The 16,042-nt window shown below is 48.5% G+C and overlaps 1 protein-coding gene across 5 annotated transcripts in view; it reads right to left on the bottom strand.

The window, feature by feature from the left end:
• LOC139384312 (C-myc promoter-binding protein-like) overlaps positions 1–16,042 on the bottom strand; it is a 150,637-nt gene that overhangs the window by 10,615 nt on the left and 123,980 nt on the right. For all 5 annotated transcript variants that reach the window (XR_011628832.1, XR_011628831.1, XR_011628833.1 and 2 more), the window contains 9 exons: positions 14,155–14,298; positions 13,016–13,262; positions 10,651–11,503; positions 10,230–10,446; positions 8,306–8,388; positions 7,887–8,062; positions 7,569–7,736; positions 4,986–5,166; positions 4,075–4,335 (listed from right to left, as the gene is read on the bottom strand). Coding sequence is in view for 1 of the 5 variants with exons in the window: in XM_071128992.1 (XP_070985093.1) it covers positions 4,075–4,335; positions 4,986–5,166; positions 7,569–7,736; positions 7,887–8,062; positions 8,306–8,388; positions 10,230–10,446; positions 10,651–11,503; positions 13,016–13,262; positions 14,155–14,298 (2,330 nt within the window). In the remaining 4 variants the exon portion in view is untranslated. The remainder of the gene's footprint in view (positions 1–4,074; positions 4,336–4,985; positions 5,167–7,568; positions 7,737–7,886; positions 8,063–8,305; positions 8,389–10,229; positions 10,447–10,650; positions 11,504–13,015; positions 13,263–14,154; positions 14,299–16,042) is intronic.

Genomic DNA, 16,042 nt, shown 5'->3' with positions numbered 1-16,042 from the left:
GTGAGGTGTATAGACAGGGAATAAGGGGTGAGGTGTATAGACAGGGAATAAGGGGTGAGGTGTATAGACAGGGAATAAGGGGTGAGGTGTATAGACAGGGAATAAGGGGTGAGGTGTATAGACAGGGAATAAGGGGTGAGGTGTATAGACAGGGAATAAGGGGCGAGGTGTATCGACAGGGAATAAGGGGTGAGATGTATAGACAGGGAATAAGGGGTGAGGTGTATAGACAGGGAATAAGGGGTGAGGTATATAGACAGGGAATAAGGGGTGAGGTGTATAGACAGGGAATAAGGGGTGAGGTGTATAGACAGGGAATAAGGGGTGAGGTGTATAGACAGGGAATAAGGGGTGAGGTGTATAGACAGGGAATAAGGGGTGAGATGTATAGACAGGGAATAAGGGGTGAGGTGTATAGACAGGGAATAAGGGGTGAGGTGTATAGACAGGGAATAAGGGGTGAGATGTATAGACAGGGAATAAGGGGTGAGGTGTATAGACAGGGAATAAGGGGTGAGGTGTATAGACAGGGAATAAGGAAGAGATGTATAGACAGGGAATAAGGAGTAAGATGTATAGACAGGAAATAAGGGGTGAGGTGTATAGACAGGGAATAAGGGGTGAGGTATATAGACAGGGAATAAGGGGTGAGGTGTATAGACAGGGAATAAGGGGTGAGGTGTATAGACAGGGAATAAGGGGTGAGGTGTATAGACAGGGAATAAGGGGTGAGGTGTATAGACAGGGAATAAGGGGTGAGGTGTATAGACAGGGAATAAGGGGTGAGGTGTATAGACAGGGAATAAGGAAGAGATGCATAGACAGGGAATAAGGAAGAGATGTATAGACAGGGAATAAGGAGTAAGATGTATAGACAGGAAATAAGGGGTGAGGTATATAGACAGGGAATAAGGGGTGAGGTATATAGACAGGGAATAAGGGGTGAGGTGTATAGACAGGGAATAAGGAAGAGATGTATAGACAGGGAATAAGGGGTGAGGTGTATAGACAGGGAATATTAGGTGAGGTGTATAGACAGGGAATATAAGGTGAGGTGTATAGACAGGGAATAAGGAGTGAGGTGTATAGACAGGGAATAAGGGGTGAGATGTATAGACAGGGAATAAGGGGTGAGGTGTATAGACAGGGAATAAGGGGTGAGGTGTATAGACAGGGAATAAGGGGTGAGATGTATAGCCAGGGAATAAGGGGTGAGGTGTATAGACAGGGAATAAGGAAGAGATGTATAGACAGGGAATAAGGGGTGAGGTATATAGACAGGGAATAAGGGGTGAGGTGTATAGACAGGGAATAAGGGGTGAGGTGTATAGACAGGGAATACCGGGTGAGGTGTATAGACAGGGAATAAGGGGTGAGGTGTATAGACAGGGAATAAGGGGTGAGGTGTATAGACAGGGAATAAGGGGCGAGGTGTATCAACAGGGAATAAGGGGTGAGATGTATAGACAGGGAATAAGGGGTGAGGTGTATAGACAGGGAATAAGGGGTGAGGTGTATAGACAGGGAATAAGGGGTGAGGTGTATAGACAGGGAATAAGGGGTGAGGTGTATAGACAGGGAATAAGGAAGAGATGCATAGACAGGGAATAAGGAAGAGATGTATAGACAGGGAATAAGGAGTAAGATGTATAGACAGGAAATAAGGGGTGAGGTATATAGACAGGGAATAAGGGGTGAGGTATATAGACAGGGAATAAGGGGTGAGGTGTATAGACAGGGAATAAGGAAGAGATGTATAGACAGGGAATAAGGGGTGAGGTGTATAGACAGGGAATATTAGGTGAGGTGTATAGACAGGGAATATAAGGTGAGGTGTATAGACAGGGAATAAGGAGTGAGGTGTATAGACAGGGAATAAGGGGTGAGATGTATAGACAGGGAATAAGGGGTGAGGTGTATAGACAGGGAATAAGGGGTGAGGTGTATAGACAGGGAATAAGGGGTGAGATGTATAGACAGGGAATAAGGGGTGAGGTGTATAGACAGGGAATAAGGAAGAGATGTATAGACAGGGAATAAGGGGTGAGGTATATAGACAGGGAATAAGGGGTGAGGTGTATAGACAGGGAATAAGGGGTGAGGTGTATAGACAGGGAATACCGGGTGAGGTGTATAGACAGGGAATAAGGGGTGAGGTGTATAGACAGGGAATAAGGGGTGAGGTGTATAGACAGGGAATAAGGGGCGAGGTGTATCAACAGGGAATAAGGGGTGAGATGTATAGACAGGGAATAAGGGGTGAGGTGTATAGACAGGGAATAAGGGGTGAGGTATATAGACAGGGAATACGGGGTGAGGTGTATAGACAGGGAATAAGGAAGAGATGTTAAGACAGGGAATAAGGGGTGAGGTGTATAGACAGGGAATAAGGGGCGAGGTGTATAGACAGGGAATAAGGGGTGAGGTGTATAGACAGGGAATAAGGAAGAGATGTATAGACAGGGAATAAGGAAGAGATGTATAGACAGGGAATAAGGGGCGAGGCGTATAGACAGGGAATAAGGGGTGAGGTGCATAGACAGGGAATAAGGGGTGAGATGTATAGACAGGGAATAAGGGGTGAGGTGTATAGACAGGGAATAAGGAATGAGATGTATAGACAGGGAATAAGGAAGAGATGTATAGACAGGGAATAAGGAGTAAGATGTATAGACAGGAAATAAGGGGTGAGGTATATAGACAGGGAATAAGGGGTGAGGTATATAGACAGGGAATAAGGGGTGAGGTGTATAGACAGGGAATAAGGAAGAGATGTATAGACAGGGAATAAGGGGTGAGGTGTATAGACAGGGAATAAGGGGTGAGGTGTATAGACAGGGAATAAGGGGTGAGGTGTATAGACAGGGAATAAGGGGTGAGATGTATAGACAGGGAATAAGGGGCGAGGCGTATAGACAGGGAATAAGGGGTGAGGTGCATAGACAGGGAATAAGGGGTGAGATGTATAGACAGGGAATAAGGGGTGAGGTGTATAGACAGGGAATAAGGGGTGAGGTGTATAGACAGGGAATAAGGAAGAGATGTATAGACAGGGAATAAGGGGTGAGGTATATAGACAGGGAATAAGGGGTGAGGTGTATAGACAGGGAATAAGGGGTGAGGTGTATAGACAGGGAATAAGGGGTGAGGTGTATAGACAGGGAATAAGGGGTGAGGTGTATAGACAGGGAATAAGGGGTGAGGTGTATAGACAGGGAATAAGGGGTGAGGTGTATAGACAGGGAATAAGGGGCGAGGTGTATAGACAGGGAATAAGGAGTGAGATGTATAGACAGGGAATAAGGAAGAGATGTATAGACAGGGAATAAGGAGTAAGATGTATAGACAGGAAATAAGGGGTGAGGTGTATAGACAGGGAATAAGGGGTGAGGTATATAGACAGGGAATAAGGGGTGAGGTGTATAGACAGGGAATAAGGAAGAGATGTATAGACAGGGAATAAGGGGTGAGGTGTATAGACAGGGAATAAGGGGTGAGATGTATAGACAGGGAATAAGGGGTGAGATGTATAGACAGGGAATAAGGGGTGAGGTGTATAGACAGGGAATAAGGGGTGAGATGTATAGACAGGGAATAAGGGGCGAGGCGTATAGACAGGGAATAAGGGGTGAGGTGCATAGACAGGGAATAAGGGGTGAGATGTATAGACAGGGAATAAGGGGTGAGGTGTATAGACAGGGAATAAGGGGTGAGGTGTATAGACAGGGAATAAGGAAGAGATGTATAGACAGGGAATAAGGGGTGAGGTGTATAGACAGGGAAGAAGGGGTGAGATGTATAGACAGGGAATAAGGGGTGAGATGTATAGACAGGGAATAAGGGGTGAGGTGTATAGACAGGGAATAAGGGGTGAGGTGTATAGACAGGGAATAAGGGGTGAGGTGTATCGACAGGGAATAAGGGGTGAGATGTATAGACAGGGAATAAGGGGTGAGGTGTATAGACAGGGAATAAGGGGTGAGGTATATAGACAGGGAATAAGGGGTGAGGTATATAGACAGGGAATAAGGGATGAGGTGTATAGACAGGAAATGTATAGACAGTGTTCCCTACCGTAGATCCCCTGTTACAGTGCTCTGAGGTCAGTATGAGTCCAGGCAGGTTGCTGGGCAGGTCCAGACGTCTGAAGGACCAAACCAGGTTCCAGTAGATGATAGGATGATGGTCCACCACGGCTGACACTGTGATAACAGGGTCTCCCTCGTTCTCCAGCAGGGACTCCAGCTCCTTCCACAGCACCAGGGGACTCAGGTAGGGTACTGTGACTGGTTCTGGGTGGTGGAGACGCCACTCCATATCAACACTCAGGGGGTCCTGGGGGGGTTAAGGGTCAGGGGTTAAAGTTGAGAAGTTAGGGGTCAGGGGTTAAAGTTGAGAAGTTAGGGGTCAGGGGTTAAAGTTGAGAAGTTAGGCTGTGGGTGGTCCTCGACCACTACAGATACATAATGTTAATCAAGTAAGAATGTGTGTATATGTGTGTGTATGTGTGTGTGTGTGTGTGTGTGTGTGAATGTGTGTGTGTGTGTGTGTGTGTGTGAATGAATGTGTGTGTGTGAATGTGTATGTGTGTATGGGTGTGTGTATGTGTGAGTGTGTGTGTGTGTGTGTGTGTGAATGTGTATGTATGTGTGTGTATGTGTGTGTGAATGTGAGTGTGTATGTGTATGTGTATGTGTATGTGTATGTGTATGTGTATGTGTGTGTGTGTGTGTGTGTGTGTGTGTGTGTGTGTGTGTGTATGTGTGTGTGTGTGTGTGTGTGTGTATGTTTGTGTTTGTGTGCGTGTGTGTATGTGTGTGTGTGTGTGTATGTGTATGTGTGTGTGTGTGTGTGTGTGTGTGTGTGCGTGTGTGTGTGAATGTGTGTGTGTGTGTGTGTGAATGTGTGTGTGTGAAAGTGTGTGTGTGTGTGAAAGTGTGTGTGTGTGAACACAGTATTATGTGTGTTTTGGGGGTCTGTCTCACGCTGGCTTCGTTGAGTCGGCTGGGCAGGCTGCCTGAAGTGGGTACATTGTGGCTGAGTCGAGTTGGTTCCTCCATGGGGTCAAAGGCACTGACACTCCGCACCATAGCTGACCCCGGGGACAGGGCCCCCTGACGCCGCTCTGTAGGGATCTCTATACACTGGGCCCTGGACGACGACAGCCTGGGGACGGACACACACACAGTACACACACACAGTACACACACACAGTACACACACACACACACACACACACACACACACACACACACACACACACAGATCAGTGTTAGGACCAGGAGGAGCTCCTGTTATCTGTTGCAGATAGTATCAGCAGGCGGCTACTTCAAACACATTCTCTAATGAGATGTAATCATGTAATCCAACAGAAACCCAAATGAGGAGGGAGAGAGGACACTACCACTATACTAATACTGACCAATAATCTCAGGAAACTAACAGGGAGAGGACACTACCACTATACTAACACTGACTAATAATCTCAGGAAACTAACAGAGAGAGGACACTACCACTATACTAATACTGACCAATAATCTCAGGAAAGTAACAGGGAGAGGACACTACCACTATACTAACACTGACTAATAATCTCAGGTCACTAACAGAGAGAGAGGACACTACCACTATACTAACACTGACTAATAATCTCAGGTCACTAACAGAGAGAGAGGACACTACCACTATACTAACACTGACTAATAGTCTCAGGAAACTAACAGAGAGAGGACACTACCACTATACTAATACTGACTAATAATCTCAGGAAACTAACAGAGAGAGGACACTACCACTATACTAATACTGACTAATAATCTCAGGAAACTAAGGAAGAGGACACTACCACTATACTAATACTGACTAATAATCTCAGGAAACTAACAGAGAGAGGACACTACCACTATACTAATACTGACTAATAATCTCAGGAAAATAACAGAGAGAGAGAGGACACTACCACTATACTAACACTGACTAATAATCTCAGGAAACTAACAGAGAGAGGACACTACCACTATACTAATACTGACTAATAATCGCAGGAAACTAAGGAAGAGGACACTACCACTATACTAATACTGACTAATAATCTCAGGAAACTAACAGAGAGAGGACACTACCACTATACTAATACTGACTAATAATCTCAGGAAAATAACAGAGAGAGAGGACACTACCACTATACTAATACTGACTAATAATCTCAGGTCACTAACAGAGAGAGAGGACACTACCACTATACTAATACTTACTAATAATCTCAGGAAAATAAGGAAGAGGACACTACCACTATACTAATACTGACTAATAATCTCAGGAAACTAAGGAAGAGGACACTACCACTATACTAACACTGACTAATAATTTCAGGAAAATAACAGAGAGAGGACACTACCACTATACTAATACTGACTAATAATCTCAGGAAACTAAGGAAGAGGACACTACCACTATACTAACACTGACTAATAATCTCAGGAAACTAACAGAGAGAGGACACTACCACTATACTAATACTGACTAATAGTCTCAGGAAACTAACAGAGAGAGGACACTACCACTATACTAATACTGACTAATAATCTCAGGAAACAAACAGAGAGAGAGGACACTACCACTATACTAATACTTACTAATAATCTCAGGAAACTAAGGAAGAGGACACTACCACTATACTAACACTGACTAATAATCTCAGGAAACTAACAGAGAGAGGACACTACCACTATACTAACACTGACTAATAATTTCAGGAAAATAACAGAGAGAGGACACTACCACTATACTAATACTGACTAATAATCTCAGGAAACTAAGGAAGAGGACACTACCACTATACTAACACTGACTAATAATCTCAGGAAACTAACAGAGAGAGGACACTACCACTATACTAACACTGACTAATAATCTCAGGAAACTAACAGAGAGAGGACACTACCACTATACTAACACTGACTAATAATCGCAGGAAACTAAGGAAGAGGACACTACCACTATACTAATACTGACTAATAATCTCAGGAAACTAAGTGGCTAGGGGTGGTAGACTAGGGGTGGTAGACTAGGGGTGGTTGACTAGGGGTGGTAGGATAGGGGTGGTAGGATAGGGGTGGTAGGATAGGGGTGGTAGGGCAGGGGTGGTAGACTAGGGGTGGTAGGCTAGGGGTGGTAGGCTAGGGGTGGTAGGCTAGGGGTGGTAGGATAGAGGTGGTAGACTAGGGGTGGTAGGCTAGGGGTGGTAGACTATGGGTGGTAGGCTAGGGGTGGTAGGATAGGGGTGGTAGGCTAGGGGTGGTAGGCTAGGGGTGGTAGAATAGGGGTGGTAGACTAGGGGTGGTAGGATAGGGGTGGTAGGCTAGGGGTGGTAGGCTAGGGGTGCTAGGCTAGGTGTAGTAGGATAGGGGTGGTAGGATAGGGGTGGTAGGATAGGGTTTATCTGAGAGGATGGTGGTGGGACGGGGGTTGGTGCGTAGTGTGTAAGTGTGTAGTGCGTTGTGTATAGTGTGTAGTGTTTAGTGTTTTAGTGTGTAGTGTTTAGTGCGTAGTGTATAGTGCAGTGTACCTGTTGTTACCAGAGCAGCCCTCTACAGTGATCCTGGGTGAGAGAGGAGACAGGACAGTAGTGGGACAGGGAGTGGACAGAGTGGACGTCCCGGTGTCCAGACCGGTGGACACAGAGTAGGACGATGACACAGCCTCATCCGCTGACGGACTGCTCTTCAGGTAGAACCTGAAGGTGAGAGGATGAGAGGAGGAGTGGATGAGAGGATGAGAGGAGGAGTGGATGAGAGGATGAGTGGATGAGAGGATGAGAGGAGAGGAGGTGTGATATCAGGGGAACAGGGGAGGTGTTAAATGTCTGTGTGTATATCTAGTGTACCTCCCGGGTCCTCTCAGGTCTCTGATCTCTACATTAAGGAAGGGGAGGAAGGGGTTCCCACAGAAGGGACAGGTGGTGTTGAGGTTGGAGTCGTCAGCCGTCCATCCTGCCATGATCTCCTCGTCGTACACCAGACCGTCACACGTCTTACAGCGAGAACAGCTGGAGATCAACAGCTGGAAACACACACAGCAGAGCCAAGATGGACGTTAGGTCAATCAGGGGTCGGCACAAAATGGCAGAGACCCCCCCTTGGCCTGGTTGCATGAATGAGAAGAGTCCTTGGTCCCTTTGTCTCGCATGTCATTGATACTTGATCGATCCGTCCTATCTGAAAATCTGTAGTGGTGGCTTCGTTTCAATGTTCCTGTGAGTTTTTCTGGTTGAGTTTGAGAGGTCTGTAAGTGTGGTGCCCTCACCTCCATGGCGTAGTTCTGGAAGACACTGGTATTGCTGGTGTAGCGAGACGAGCCCAGATCAGAGCAGTCTGGGGGAGGAAAGCCTGGAGGAGAGACAGGACACCACCGGGAGAAGGAGCACAACATCATCCATGAACATCTGCTATCATTGGTGTCAGCAGTAAACAGTCTCTGATGGCTAGCCGTTAGCTAAGCGCTAACTCAGGGCAGGACATTTCCATGTCAGGAGTGCCAGTGCACTACTTGCACACTGGATGCTAATGAGACAGGAGAAGGGCAGAGGGTCTGAGTAACATGATTGAAGAGCTCCAATCAGACTTCACCTCAATCCCCTCAACTGCACAAGGCATCGTCTGCTGGCAGAGTTTGGTAAGAGTCCTTTCTCCCTCCCCTACATCCTGTCTGATCCTAGTTCCTCCCTCTCTCTCCTCCTCAGTGACAGGACAGACAGGACACCTGGTTGTCTGATCCTATCTCCTCCCTCTCTCTCCTCCTCAGTGACAGGACAGACAGGACACCTGGTTGTCTGATCCTAGCTCCTCCCTATCTCTCCTCCTCAGTGACAGGACAGTACCTGGTTGTCTGATCCTAGCTCCACCCTCTCTCTCCTCCTCAGTGACAGGACAGTACCTGGTTGTCTGATCCTAGCTCCTCCCTATCTCTCCTCCTCAGTGACAGGACAGTACCTGGTTGTCTGATCCTAGCTCCACCCTCTCTCTCCTCCTCAGTGACAGGACAGTACCTGGTTGTCTGATCCTAGCTCCTCCCTCTCCTCCTTAGTGACAGGACAGTCAGTACCTGGTTGTCTGATCCTACCACCTCCCTCTCTCCTCCTTTGTGACAGGACAGTACCTGGTTGTCTGACCCTAGCTCCTCCCTCTCTCTCTCTCCTCCTCAGTGACAGGACAGTACCTGGTTGTCTGACCCTAGCTCCTCCCTCTCTCTCTCTCCTCCTCGGTGACAGGACAGTACCTGGTTGTCTGATCCTAGCTCCTCCCTCTCTCTCCTCCTCAGTGACAGGACAGTACCTGGTTGTCTGATCCTAGCTCCTCCCTCTCTCTCCTCCTCAGTGACAGGACAGACAGGACACCTGGTTGTCTGATCCTAGCTCCTCCCTATCTCTCCTCCTCAGTGACAGGACAGTACCTGGTTGTCTGATCCTAGCTCCACCCTCTCTCTCCTCCTCAGTGACAGGACAGTACCTGGTTGTCTGATCCTAGCTCCTCCCTCTCCTCCTTAGTGACAGGACAGTCAGTACCTGGTTGTCTGATCCTACCACCTCCCTCTCTCCTCCTTTGTGACAGGACAGTACCTGGTTGTCTGACCCTAGCTCCTCCCTCTCTCTCTCTCCTCCTCAGTGACAGGACAGTACCTGGTTGTCTGACCCTAGCTCCTCCCTCTCTCTCTCTCCTCCTCGGTGACAGGACAGTACCTGGTTGTCTGATCCTAGCTCCTCCCTCTCTCTCCTCCTCAGTGACAGGACAGTACCTGGTTGTCTGATCCTAGCTCCTCCCTCTCTCTCCTCCTCAGTGACAGGACAGACAGGACACCTGGTTGTCTGATCCTAGCTCCTCCCCCTCTCTCTCTCCTCCTCAGTAACAGGACAGACAGGACACCTGGTTGTCTGATCCTAGCTCCTCCCTATCTCTCCTCCTCAGTGACAGGACAGTACCTGGTTGTCTGATCCTAGCTCCACCCTCTCTCTCCTCCTCAGTGACAGGACAGACAGGACACCTGGTTGTCTGATCCTAGCTCCTCCCTCTCTCTCTCCTCCTCAGTGACAGGACAGACAGGACACCTGGTTGTCTGATCCTAGCTCCTCCCTCTCTCTCTCCTCTTCAGTGACATGACAGTACCTGGTTGTCTGATCCTAGCTCCTCCCTTTCTCTCTCTCCTTCTCAGTGACAGGGCAGAAATATGTTACCTGTCTGTCTGTGTGTGGAACTGTCCAGTCTGCTCCTCAGGGGACTGCGTCTGGATGGGCTTCTCCTTGGGCTCCTACGGGGCCCGGGGCCATTTCTCTGAGGGGAGGTGATGGAGCCGTCTGGGTCCCCCAGGCCCTCCTCATCCACATCCAACAGGGAGGAGCAGTCAGGGTCCATGCCCAGAGAGGACACACTCAGACGGTCACAGTTACCATCCTGGAGGGGGTGGACAATGGGAGGTTCAGGAACAAAATCAATGTTGCTGCAATGTGTTTTGAGAATCTGAGAGGCACCTTGCTGCATTAGGTAGTGGGATTCGTGTCACACAGTATTACAAAAATATCTTACGCCATTCAGAAATGTGTTATTTTGACTGACGCACCAGTAGAGCACCCTCCATTGACAAACCGCTGAGCGTACCTTGGTGGGCACGGTGTAGGAGGTGGCCAGGCGAGAGTACCACCGGCTAGCCTTCTCTGCCACACCTTTCCCTGCCGAGAACACGCTGCTCTTAAACACATCCAGGGTGGGGGTGAGGAGCTGGTCCAGGGCGAAGGAGGAGGAGGACAGAGACGGGGACAGCAAACCCAGGTCCCTGTCTCTCTCCCTCTCCCGGTAGGGGCTGGGCTGTGGGCTGGGGGTGGAGCGGGGACAGGGGGGTGAGGACCAGAGCCTCTGTCTGGCAGGCTGGGAGGGCGAGGGGGAGTTGTGGGTCCTGGAGCGAGGTAATCCTCCTGTCCTGAGAGGGGAGGTATGGGGGAGACTGGCCCGTCGAGGGGTGGTGATAAGTGGGGGAGGAGGGTGGAGGAACAGGGGGCTGGAGGGGTCCTGGAGGTCCATACTGGGTGTCCGGCTGTTCAGCGGAGAACCCATATGGTTCATGTACATCTCTATCTCCCTAGCCAGGTGGTCCTGGCGCCGGCCCGTAGGGGTCGCGACCCCATCCATCTCCACTTCCAGGTCGTCCTCTCTGTCTCCCTGGGACTTGGACTCGGCCGCCAGGAGGGACAGCGGGTCGAAGCCTGTCTCGATCCCCGTTCGTTTAACGGTGCCCCGCGAGGCTGAGGCCACACCCACACCGCCATAGCTGGCGCTGCGTTCCACCGTCCTCTTCCGTGATTGGCTGGTTTTAGCAACGCTCTCTGTGGTTGGTCCGTCCAGATCTAGGTCCTCCAGATCAAAGATGGCGTCTGTATTATTCTTGTCATTCTTGTCCTCGTCGCTCCAGTCCCTCTCCTCTCCGTCTTCAGGGCTGTCTCTACGTCTGCAGCGCCTGATGGAGAAATGAATAGATCAGATTTTTTATTAATTTTGATATTGATAATTTACTGATCCCAAAGGGGGATATTTACTTTCAGAAGCAGACAAATCAACAACAGAGAGGAGAACATCAGATCTATACCTCCCTCTCCCTCTATTAATACAGGTTACTCTCCCTCTCCCTCTATTAATACAGGTTACTCTCCCTCTCCCTCTCCCTCTATTAATACAGGTTACTCTCCCTCTCCCTCTATTAATACAGGTTACTCTCCCTCTGCCTTTATTAATACAGGCTACTCTCCCTCTGCCTTTATTAATACAGGATACTCTCCCTCTGCCTTTATTAATACAGGTTACTCTCCCTCTACATTTATTAATACAGGTTACTCTCCTTCTCCCTTTATTAATACAGGTTACTCTCCCTCTACCTTTATTAATACAGGTTACTCTCCCTCTACCTTTATTAATACAGGTTACTCTCCCTCTATTAATACAGGTTACTCTCCCTCTATCTTTATAAATACAGGTTACTCTCCCTTTATTAATACAGGTTACTCTCCCTCTGCCTTTATTAATACAGGTTACTCTCCCTCTGCCTTTATTAATACAGGTTACTCTCCCTCTACCTTTATTAATACAGGTTACTCTCCCTCTGCCTTTATTAATACAGGATACTCTCCCTCTGCCTTTATTAATACAGGTTACTCTCCCTCTGCCTTTATTAATACAGGTTACTCTCCCTCTGCCTTTATTAATACAGGTTACTCTCCCTCTACCTTTATTAATACAGGTTACTCTCCCTTTATTAATACAGGTTACTCTACCTTTCTTAATGCAGGTTACTCTCCCTCTGCTTTTATTAATGCAGGTTACTCTCCCTCTATCTTTATTAATACAGGTTACTCTCCCTCTGCCTTTATTAATACAGGTTACTCTCCCTCTACCTTTATTAATACAGGTTACTCTCCCTCTACCTTTATTAATACAGGTTACTCTCCCTCTACCTTTATTAATACAGGTTACTCTCCCTTTATTAATACAGGTTACTCTCCCTCTACCTTTATTAATACAGGTTACTCTCCCTCTATCTTTATTAATACAGGTTACTCTCCCTCTGCCTTTATTAATACAGGTTACTCTCCCTCTGCCTTTATTAATACAGGTTACTCTCCCTCTATCTTTATTAATACAGGTTACTCTCCCTCTGCCTTTATTAATACAGGTTACTCTCCCTCTACCTTTATTAATACAGGTTACTCTCCCTTTATTAATACAGGTTACTCTCCCTCTACCTTTATTAATACAGGTTACTCTCCCTCTATCTTTATTAATACAGGTTACTCTCCCTCTACCTTTATTAATACAGGTTACTCTCCCTCTACCTTTATTAATACAGGTTACTCTCCCTTTATTAATACAGGTTACTCTCCCTCTGCCTTTATTAATACAGGTTACTCTCACTGAGATCAAATGTCTTTCACAAGATGTCAGCGGGTCAGTAACGTTCCACATCAATTATGTTCACCTGGTTCTTCCCCCGGCTGCTCCAACCCCCTCTGACCCTCCCAGAACTAACGACCGCGGCCTGTTGGTCTGGCTGAAGCTGGTCCCCTGGAGGATCTTGGTGTCTGCCCCCAGGTTCTCTGCTATCCTGGCTGGGTCAGTCTCTCCCTGGTGCAGTCCCAGACCCAACACTGGAGTGCCACTGCTACCACTGCCAACCCTGTTGTCTCCACTCAGTCTGCACCCTCGCACACCCTGCCAGTCATGGCCTGGAGAGGAGGGGAGAGGAAGTGAAGAAGGGAGAGGATAGAAGAGGAGAGGAGGGGAGAGGAGAAGAGGATGAGAGAGGAGGGGAGAGGAAAGGAGGGGAGAGGAGGTGAGAGGAGGAGAGAGGAGAGACAATGGGAGAGGACGAGAGAGGAGGGGAGAAGAGGAGAGAGGAGGGGAAAGGAGGGGAGAGGAGGTGAGGAGAGGGGAGGGGAGAGGAGAAGAGGAGGTGAGGTGAGAGGAGGGGAGAGGAAAGGAGGGGAGAGGAGGTGAGAGGAGGAGAGAGGAGAGACAATGGGAGAGGAGGAGAGAGGAGGGGAGAAGAGGAGAGAGGAGGTGAAAGGAGGGGAGAGGAGGTGAAAAGAGGGTAGGGGAGAGGGGAGAGGAGGTGAGGTGAAAGGAGGGGAGAGGAGAAGAGGATGAGAGAGGAGGGGAGAGGAAAGGAGGGAGGAGAAGAGAGGAGGAGGGGAGAGGAGGAGACTTTATTATCTCTATCTGTCATGGTCCTTTGAGCAGGAAAGAAACAATTCTCCTGAAACATGACATGTTCTACACAACATACAGTAAACTGAGTAAAGCACATCTACTATACAGTACAGATTGAGACATCACAACTAGACAATCAATACAAGTCTAAATCGCTAGGTGAGTTCTGATGGATAGTTACAGCAGGCTCACAGCCATCACCTACCATCCAGTACAGATATAGAGCCAAATAAACAAGGCAGAATGTCAAGACAGACACAACTAGACAGGAAATAGTTCTGGGTGATAGATACAACTAACTCACATCCTCCAGCCCTGCACTACAGAGACATCCAATACATCATGGAAGACAGACAGACAGTAAACAGACACTAGATAGATCAGTTATGGATTATAGTTATGGCTCACCTCCTCCTCCTCCTCCTCCTCCTCCACTACTCCCACTGACACCTCCCTCCTCAAGGGCACTGAGATGTCTCCTCCTCAGACTGTTGGTCTCAACCACACCTACCTCATTCAGAGAGGAGCTCAACAGGAGACCTGCTACATGGTCTGGAGAGAGGATGAGGGGGGGAAGAGACAGGGAGAGGGAGAGAAGACAGAGGAGGGGGAGGTATGGGGAGAGAAGAGGGAGGAGAGGAGGTATGGAGTGAGGGAGGGAGAAGAGACAGGGAGAGGGAGAGAAGAGAGAGGAGGGGGAGAGGGAGGTATGGAGTGAGGGAGGGGGAGAGAAGAGAGAGGAGAGGGAGGAAGGGAGGTAGGGAGAGAGGGAGGGAGGGAGAAAGAGAGAGGAGAGGGAAGAAGGGTGGAGGGAGAGTTACGAGAGAGGGAAGTAGGGATTGAAGGGAGGGGGAGGCAGTGAGGGGGAGAGAAAGAGAGGGGGAGAGGGAGGGAGGGGGAGAGAAAGAGAGGGGGAGAGAAAGAGAGGGGGAGAGGGAGGCAGTGAGGACGTTTACAGTCACTAATAGTTTGGTATTACATGGATCATGGCAGTCGGCAGTTTATGTAAAAACACTTTCCTCTGTTTATCTGAAATCGGAGTAAGGTAAAAATCAAATGTATTTACCTGTGCTGGTTGACCTCTTGGGCTCACAGGCTGCATCGTCATAGGGACAGTTAGTTCCAGGTATTTACCTGTGCTGGTTGACACCTTGGGCTCACAGGCTACATCGTCATAGGGACAGTTAGTTCCAGGTATTTACCTGTGCTGGTTGACCTCTTAGGCTCACAGGCTACATCGTCATAGGGACAGTTAGTTCCAGGTATTTACCTGTGCTGGTTGACCTCTTGGGCTCACAGGCTACATCGCCATAGGGACAGTTAGTTCCAGGTATTTACCTGTGCTGGTTGACCTCTTGGGCTCACAGGCTACATCGTCATAGGGACAGTTAGTTCCAGGTATTTACCTGTGCTGGTTGACCCCTTGGGCTCACAGGCTACATCGTCATAGGGACAGTTAGTTCCAGGTATTTACCTGTGCTGGTTGACCTCTTGGGCTCACAGGCTACATCGTCAAAGGGACAGTTAGTTCCAGGTATTTACCTGTGCTGGTTGATCTCTTAGGCTCACAGGCTACATCGTCATAGGGACAGTTAGTTCCAGGTATTTACCTGTGCTGGTTGACCTCTTGGGCTCACAGGCTGCATCGTCATAGGGACAGTTAGTTCCAGGTATGTACCTGTGCTGGTTGACCTCTTGGGCTCACAGGCTACATCGTCATAGGGACAGTTAGTTCCAGGTATTTACCTGTGCTGGTTGACCTCTTGGGCTCACAGGCTACATCGTCATAGGGACAGTTAGTTCCAGGTATTTACCTGTGCTGGTTGACCTCTTGGGCTCACAGGCTACATCGTCATAGGGACAGTTAGTTCCAGGTATTTACCTGTGCTGGTTGACCTCTTGGGCTCACAGGCTACATCGTCATAGGGACAGTTAGTTCCAGGTATTTACCTGTGCTGGTTGACCTCTTGGGCTCACAGGCTACATCGTCATAGGGACAGTTAGTTCCAGGTATTTACCTGTGCTGGTTGACCTCTTAGGCTCACAGGCTGCATCGTCATAGGAACAGTTAGTTCCAGGTATTTACCTGTGCTGGTTGACCTCTTGGGCTCACAGGCTACATCGTCAAAGGGACAGTTAGTTCCAGGTATTTACCTGTGCTGGTTGACCTCTTAGGCTCACAGGCTACATCGTCATAGGGACAGTTAGTTCCAGGTATTTACTTGTGCTGGTTGACCTCTTGGGCTCACAGGCTACATCGTCATAGGGACAGTTAGTTCCAGGTATTTACCTGTGC

This window comes from Oncorhynchus clarkii, chromosome 26, assembly GCF_045791955.1.
Source record: "Oncorhynchus clarkii lewisi isolate Uvic-CL-2024 chromosome 26, UVic_Ocla_1.0, whole genome shotgun sequence".
Taxonomy (NCBI): Eukaryota; Metazoa; Chordata; class Actinopteri; order Salmoniformes; family Salmonidae; genus Oncorhynchus; species Oncorhynchus clarkii.
This window is presented reverse-complemented; position numbering and strand designations above follow the sequence as displayed.